General features: G+C 43.4%; 1 protein-coding gene across 1 annotated transcript; it reads right to left on the reverse strand.

Annotated features, from left to right (window-relative positions):
- Positions 1 to 395: 395 nt before the first annotated feature.
- Positions 396 to 8,216, reverse strand: LOC103630059 (dnaJ protein ERDJ3B). Its single transcript, XM_008651150.3, has 10 exons — positions 7,837 to 8,216; positions 7,409 to 7,557; positions 7,194 to 7,320; positions 6,069 to 6,189; positions 5,738 to 5,854; positions 5,567 to 5,653; positions 1,534 to 1,593; positions 1,361 to 1,438; positions 918 to 989; positions 396 to 841 (listed from the first exon to the last, which is right to left on the reverse strand). The coding sequence occupies exons 1-10, from the start codon at positions 7,917 to 7,919 to the stop codon at positions 683 to 685; spliced, it is 1,053 nt and encodes a 350-aa protein (XP_008649372.1). The 5' UTR covers positions 7,920 to 8,216; the 3' UTR covers positions 396 to 682.
- Positions 8,217 to 8,677: the final 461 nt, after the last annotated feature.

The raw sequence follows: 8,677 nt of genomic DNA on the forward strand, positions 1-8,677 counted from the left end.
GGGGACCCGTTAAACTTGTACGTGACTATGTTTTTGTGTACTAGTTAACGACAAAAATAAATAATTACCTTATCAAGAGACCACTAATTGTACAAATGTGTTCATTTTGATGTATGCATAATGATTTCTTATATCTGATAATGTGTATAAGTGACAATATTTAACATTAATAGCAAAGTATGTATGTATTAATTGTAATTTAAATGGGGATGGGGATCCCCGTTGGGGATTTATCCCCGCGGGGAACGGGGATGGGAAAAAAATGCTCCCCGCAAGCGTTCGTGGGGATCCCCGCGGGGAAGTTTTTTCGTCGCGGGGACGGGGAGCTATTCCCCGGCGGGGAATTCCCTGTTGCCATCCCTACACCGGTAGCAGCGGCCATTGGGCATAGAACATGCAAGCAACCGAGCTGTTCTACAATCTATGTATTCAGAATTCCGTAAGTACAAATATTCTGGTACAATTTTGTTGTGCTTTCTAAAACTACACTGAGCTGTTAAGGGCGCATGACAAAACCAAAAGGGAAAGAAAAAGAAGACCAGGCAGGCTGCTAGTATTTGCAATGCAAAATCACATACATGAAACGCAGCAGTAGCTTCTTCCTATGCAAGCTACTGAGAAAAATTTCCTCGAGGCGCTCTCGCCTCAAATTATCAGCAGCATAGATGTGAGAAACAATGGTCTACACGAGAACATCCTTAAGCTTGCCCTTCTGCTCATCGGTTAGGGTTTTTGGGAATAACACCTCGAATGTCACATACAGGTCACCTTTCTTGTTGCTTTGGTATAGTGGCATGCCTTCACCTTTGAACTTCCTGATCTCCTTGGGTTTGGTAATGCCCTATGAATTAGGGCCAAAATTGAAGCGGTCTGTTGCAGATGATAAAAATCATGTTGATGGGTGGCTGTCTTTTTACCTTGGTGCCAATTTCTACCAGATGGTTATCAAGATGGTTAATGGTCTTCTCGAAACCAACCAGAGCTTGCAGCTGCAATAGCAAAATGTGCCCATAAAAAAGGCACAGTACAAAATTCCAATTATTTGGTGATCAGAGGGGACCTACAGGCTACAGGGAAAAGAGTCAATGCATCTTCCTTGGAGAACTCTTAGGCAGAATCATTGGGCATGTAGTTGGTTAAGAAGGTAATGCAATTTGAACAGTACAAATGGTGATGTTGGTTTTTTACGAGGGTAAGTCTGTTTCGATCAAGGCTATGCTAAATTAGTAGCAAAATTACAATTCTGGCTTCTGTTGAATTAATAAAGTCACCGTAACAGAAATGTTTCTTGGTTCATGTGAGCTGACACAATGCTTTTCCGGTCAAGATGCAGAACATGCACAGGACGAGAGGGCGGTACCAGGGTTATTGTAACTGTTGCATGCAGGTCATTGCCATCTCGCCTGAAGCGGTCGTGTGGTGCTGTTCGGATCCTGAACTGCTTGTAAGGTCATTTAATGGAAGTCCACCATCAGTAAACATGGTGGTACACTAAGTAAATTTCAACCAAATAGAGACAGGGACAAAAGAAACCTTCAAATCGCCAGGTTCACCATCAATCTTAGGCTCTCCTTCCTCGAAAAACAAAACCTCCTGAAAAAAATCATATGATTCTATCAAATAAAAACTAGAAGTGCAGACAACCTATAAATAACAGGCGAAACGAAATGAACCATTTAAGATCGTTAAATGTCTCTAACCAAGTGTCAGACTATGGCATATTAACATTTTACTTTAACAGGCAAGCGTACAAACTTAGCAGTCCACAAAAAGTAACACTTGGATGTATGAATGTATCAGATGTTTAAAACATGGAAAGTGTTCAGGCAGAACACTACAAAAATGACATCAAAAGGCAAAGGAAGAGAAATTCAGATGACACCCTTAAATTAGTTTGTGAAGAGGAACCTAGAAAAGAGGATGTCCTTTGTAGTGTCACAAATCAGAACTTACCATGTTTTGAAGGGATAAGGCTGCAATAACTAGTAGCAATTCATCCCTAATAAGTCACAAGCAGCAGTGTTGACACTAGCAAAGCAGAAAACCAGCTAGTTTGTCTGAATAATTCAAAGAATTGCTACGTTTGAGTTATATAGTTTTAGACATTCACCATAGTGTTGTAACCAAGTAGTACATAATAAGTACACAGCATGTATCGTTTACCAACACGGCTTAAATGGTAATTTGGTATGCTATATAAAAATCATAATATAGGTCGGAGCAAGGAGATAGAATCAACTTAGTCAAGCTTGTCATGAATGATTTGGTCTTAAACGTAATTAACTTGTAGACATGATGAGAGTGCTAAGAGACTTTTCTAGAAAAACTTTGATGGCATGATTAGAATTATACCTATCAGTGAGAAACTTTTCATAAGAGATCTTAATGGGCATATAGGTATAGCAAGTGCAGGTTTTGAGGCGGTCCATGGAGATTTTGGGTATAGTAGTAGGAAGCAAGAGGGAGAGAAAGTCATGGACTTTGCGGTAGCTTTTGACCTAGCCATCATTTTCTTTAGTAAGTGAGAAACCCATTTGGTGACTTTAGTGACCAATACTATAGTCAAGTTGACTTTGTCCTCACAAGAGAGGATAAACAAGCAAGATTTTTACTTGGGGAGTGTGTTCTCTTAACATAAGCTTGTGGCGGCAGTCTTTCGTTTTCATGTGCATGCCCATAAAGATAAGCAAACCAAGCTTGCGGGAACATAGTAAAAACTAAAAACTAAAAGGGGAGATGTCATAAGTCTTCAAGGAAAAAGCCATCAAACAGGGCACTTGGAAGTAGAGATGGCAATGGGGACACGATTCCGATTCCCCGCGGGGAATTCCTCCATTAGGGGATGGGGAAGAAACTTCCCCCGCGGAGATGTAAACGGGGAAAATTCATCCCCCGATGGGTAAACGGGGATGGGGACGGGGAAATTCCCCATCCCCGTTCCCCACGGGGACCCATTAAACTTGCACGCAACGATGTTTTCATGTACTAGTTAATGATAAAAATAAATAATTACCTTGTCAAGAGACCACTCATTGTATAAATGTGTTCATTTTGATATATACATAATGATTTCTTACATCTGACAATGTGTATAAATAACAATGTTTTACTTTACATTAATAACAAAGGACATATGTCCTAATTATAATTTAAGCGGGGATGGGGATCCCCGTCAGGGATTTATCCCCGCGGGGAACAGAGATGAGGAAGAAATGTGCCCCCGCAAGCGTTCGTGGGGATCGCCGCGGGAATTTTTTTTCGTCGCAAGGACGGGGATGGGGAGCTATTCGACGACAGGGAATTCCCCATTGCGATCCCTACTTGGAAGGAAAGATGACACAAACAACATGTGGGAAAAGATGGCAACTTGCATTCGTAAGGTGGACTGAGTGGTGTGTGGAACAACCAAAGAGAGTGAAGACAAAGCTAAAGATATTTGGTGGTTGAACAAAAAAAGTTCAAAGGGCTATTAAGGAGAAGAAAGAATGTTGTAGACGTTTGTACCATGCCAGAAATGTAGACAACATAGAGAAGACAAGGTAGCAAAGAAAACCGCAAAGCAAGCTATAAGTGTAGCAAAGGGTAGGGAGTACGAGGACTTTTACCACTATTTGAGTACGGAGGAAGGAGGGAAGGACATTTGAGTACAAATGAAGGAGATGACATATATGTAGGATGGCTATGATCCGTGAAAAGAAGACAGGGGATTTCAACCAAGTTAAGTGCTTTAAGAATGAAACAAAGCACCTCTTGATAAAGGATGGTGAGATCAGACATAACTAACGAGAGTATTTTAATAAAGTGTTCAATCGGGAAAATGGAGACAACCATTCAGTTGGGTGACTTTTGTTGACACCAATACACGCTTTGTGCATAGGATCCAAGAATTTAAGATTAGAGAGGCATTGAAAGGATGAAAGAGGGTAAGGTGACAGGCTCTGATGGTATCCCAATTGAGGCATGGAGATGTTCGAGGACATAGTTATAGTATGACTAACCAAGTTATTCAATCATATCTTCCGATCGAATAAGATGCCTAACCAATGGAGAAATATATTGATACCAATCTACAAGAATTAAGGGAGGTATTTAAAGTTGTACTAATTGATGACGAATTAGGTTAATGAAACATACTATCAAACTAGGAGTTGCGCGTAGGCGCGGCGTGCTAGGAGGAGCTCGGCGCCGCGTGGCTGCCGGGGCGTGGGCGAGTTGCCTAGGCGGAGGCGCATCAGCGCGGACCACGGAGGATCGGGCCAGGGTGTGGTGGAGGCGTGGAGGCTATGGCCGGGGCGTGGTCGGAAGCAGCTGGTCAGGACACAGCCGACGGAGCTCGGAGGTCGCGGCCAGGTGCATCACGGACGCGCGGCTGTCACCTGTCAGAAAGGAGACGAGCTCGACGCGATGGCCAGGGGGAGCATGACACTGGGGAGGAGCTCGACGTGGCACGTCGTGACGTGGAGATGGGGCGAGCTCCGGCTATGGCGCGCGACGAAGCGCAACAAGCGCGCGCAGGCGAGGCGCTGACGGGGCCGCGTGGCCGTGCGCACGTGAAGGAGTGGAGTGGATGAGCGCGCGCGAGAAGCTTCGACTGTAGCAGCGAGAGATTTGGGTCGGGAACGACGCTGGACGACGAGGAAGTCGTGCTGCGCGAAGCCGGACCGGCGGTTGCCGAATCCGCGATACCGTGAAGCGCGAAGGCCGAATGAGAGGCCAGTGGACGCTGGGAAACCAGCGAGCACGAAAGCCACGGGCACGAAAGCCGGCGGGCGCTGGGAAGCCGGCAAGAACAAATCTCGCGGCCAGCGGCTAGGAACCCTAACCTTTAGCTATGTACCATAATAGCAAAAAACTCTTCATTTTAGTCTTTTCTGTAATAGTATCTACAAGTTGATTCATCCTTCAAAATAGTATTCTAACCATTTTCAATCATTTTTATTTTCTTTTTTTATTTCTCAGAACATAAGTTGACCCTATCATTACCCTCGCAGCTATACAAATAATAGAAACACAAATAATCCAGGCAGAGACGCAGGAGTGCAGACGATGAGCAACACTGCTATCTTCTGTCTGGTGGTTCAGACCGTAGCAAAGGGTGGCAGTTGGCCGCACGGTCACCATCCAGCAGCACCGGCGTGCTGCTGCAATGTTTTTTTGTGTGCCGTCGGTGCGATGCTGAATGCGAGAAGAGAGAGGAGTCGAGCCGACGATGGGGAGCAAGGAGAGAATAAAATAGAGAGATGCAATATGGTCAATGGTGAGAAATAAAAAAGGAAATGATTAAAAAAGGTTGGAGTACTATTTTAAAGGATGAATCAACTTATAAATATTATTACAGAGAAGATCAAATTGAGAGTACTAAAGGAGAGAAGCCCCACAAAATCAATATTATAATAGCAAAAAACTCTGTTAGGAGAGAATGAAATGGCAATTTGTGTATTCCATAGGGCTCAAAGAGAAAATGTACATAGAGTAAGTTTACAGAGAGAACCATAAATTTTAGAGAAAATACAATACAAGAAATGAACTATATATATACACACTAACAATATAAAACAGCTTATACCTGTGCATCTTTCATTCCCTTCTCAATATCAACAGTCAAGAATTCACCTTCTCGTACGAATTTCACATTTGGACATTGGTCACAGACCTTAGAAATAAGAAGCATCATTAATATATCAAAACTCTCAATGGATTAAAATATAGATCATGAACAATGTAGCAAGAAAAAGACCTGCTCAGTCATCTGTTGATACATTCCAGGACCTATTTGTCGATGGTAAACTTCGTTCCTACAGTTGCAGCGCCTCTTTCCTGGTGCTGGCTTTATGACGTTTTTCTCTCTCCAAACCTATGACATTGAAAATAGAAAAGTAAATATAAACACTATATGTTTCCCTTATGCACAACACAGTACAGCTTTGTCAAAAATTAACAAGGAACAGTATCTAGTGGATGCATTTTGTTAAAGCATGATTGAATGACAGCATAACACTTTAAAAAGCAAGGTTAAAACATAGCTATATACTTATCACAGTCTGTCGGCTAGGCAAATCATGTTATACCTTTACTGAACCGCCCATGTACAAGTCCTCTAATGAAGCATCGAGTTCAACAATCACCTCATCACCTTTCAAAATTTGTTCTTCCTCCTCTTCCATCCCACCACCACCACCACCAAAAAAGCTGAAGAAAATTGTGAAAAAAAAACCCAGGTGAACAATAAATAATTGAAACATTAATGCTCAACCATTTGAGGTGCAGTAACAGTAAGAACAGAAAATCATTAGGAACGACTAATTGAGGTGCATCTAGCTGAAGCTTTGCAAGAGACACGTTCCTATGAAAAAACAGGCATCCGACCCAGCTATTTCTAGTCATAACTTCAAAATAATACTGTCCAGCACCCCCCTCCCCAAAAAAAACTGTTTTAGATTGCTGCAGTTCAACCAACTAAACTTGACCATCAGTACATTTTCTACATGAAGATTGAAATATTGAAATATTATACTTTTGCTATCTTTTAGCCTACCCCAACTCGCTTTTAGTGAAGGCTTTGTTGTTGTCGCTGCTTTTGTCTTCCAACTTTTGTAAGTAAATTACAAAATTTGGTTTCCATGATTGTATTAAGGGAATTAACCAATGCCGAAAAGGGCGCTTCTCTATGACCGAAGGGAGATATGTTATTATGGTGGATTAGACACATAGTTGGTTGCTTGTTAGCAAATGCAGGAAAGGCACTCGTTCCTCCAAACATTCCACAATATTCCCAGACATCACTCATCTTCCACCAGAATGATGAACAGGAAAGTGACACATTTTCTGATAAAAGAATCATTAAGGTGGTGCTCTCAGATCCTACAGAATGGAAGGTACACTGTACACATTCCAGATGTGGTATGCTCTACGGCGCTGTCATATCAGAAATTCCATCTTGCAAGTTAACACATGTCAATGAGTATTCTTTTGGGTACAAGCCAGTTTACTCCCTACGTTGGAATTTCGTCCTAAACTGTGCACCTGCTATGTTGACAATTTTTTGGGGTACCATATCCATGTGACGCAAAATCTATGCTGACACATACACACCAAACTAGGGGCAAGTGGGCAATACAAGCATGGTCATTGATATTTCAGGAGCAAAACTTTTAGTTGATCTATTGAAGTCTGGTGCTTAGCATTCAACTCACTTCCTAAAGATGTCCTGAATGTTCATTCCACCGCCACCGCCTCCCCCGCCTTGGAACTGCTTCAAGCCCTCCTCGCCATACTGGTCATAGATCTTCCTCTTCTCCTGGTCCGTCAGCACCTCATAAGCTGCAACAAAATACCTTTGTAAAATTTCCAGCACAATCGATCAATTCCAGGTTATCCATTCAATTGAAAAGTATTCAGCGACTAGTACCGTTATTGATCTCGGCGAAGCGCTTGTTGGCCTCCTCGTTGTCGGGGTTCTTGTCGGGGTGGTACTTCAGCGCGAGCTTGCGGTACGACCTCTTAATCTGATCCTCGGACGCGCCCTTGGGCACTTGCAGCACGTCGTAGTAGCTCTTCCTGAGCCATTGCCATCGATAATCAGTCAAATTAAAAAGCATTACTATTGTGGATTAAACAGGAGAGGGTCGAGCACACAGATCCCGACCTGACGCATAACGGCATAACAAATGGAGGATAAATGAAGCGGTAGAATAAGGCTGTGGAATCGAGAGAAAAAAACGGACCAAACCATGAAAGAGGGTGTTTTGAGCGCCGAATCGGCCAGGAACAGAAGGAATTTCGAGATCTCGAAAATTCCACGCCAGAAACAACACATGATCCGAACCAGAAACCTACCCGGCGATCGCCGCGGAGAGATTCAGTAGGACAAAGAGCGCGGCCGCAAACCGCGCCACCCCTCCCTTCCCCAGCGCCGTCATCCCGTCCCAGCCTCCTCGAGAAGCCTCGTTGCACCTCTCTCTTCGACGCTCACAACCCGGTGTTTCCGCGAGGTTGGCAGCTAGGGTTAGCGCTCCCACGCGTGGAGAGAGACAGCTTCTCCCTCGCCGTTGTATCCCTCCTCCTCCTCGCCGCCGGCGTCGCCGTTCTCCGTCTCCCGCCGTGGCCTTTTGGTTCCTGCGTTTAAAGCTGCCTGGAAGGAATCGGGTGTCTGCCTATTCGCGAGCGAAGCGCGCGGGGGACGTGGAGCGGAGACGTGGACCAATAGGGTGCGGGATGATCGGCTCTCTGACCAATGGGGTGGGTCCACGTGGTTACACTTCAGCAATGGACGGAGAAGTGCGTTGACGTGGACTGTGGAAGGCAAGTCAACAGTTTGACGTGCGGTCTCGTGGAATACCACTGCACCCAGTTTGACGTTAGTTGCACACTTGCACCTAGCATTGTGATCTGAAATTAGAGAGAAATTCTTTAGTACTATCTATATTTTAAATTAAAATTTATTTTAAATAATTAATAGATCTATACAATATTTAATGTATGTGTTATTTAATGTATGTGTTGTATATATATCTAAATTTATCGGCTTAAATATAGATATAAAAATCAATAACTAAAACGAATATTATTTTAAAACCTACGAAAGTGTATAACTCAGAGCTCAATGGTAATAGTGTTATTCCTCGAAATCGCATGGAATTTAACCAACTTCTTCCCTGAATCTAACCCCATCAATCGA

The sequence above is a fragment of the Zea mays genome, chromosome 6 (genome assembly GCF_902167145.1).
Source record: "Zea mays cultivar B73 chromosome 6, Zm-B73-REFERENCE-NAM-5.0, whole genome shotgun sequence".
In the NCBI taxonomy this organism is placed as follows: domain Eukaryota; kingdom Viridiplantae; phylum Streptophyta; class Magnoliopsida; order Poales; family Poaceae; genus Zea; species Zea mays.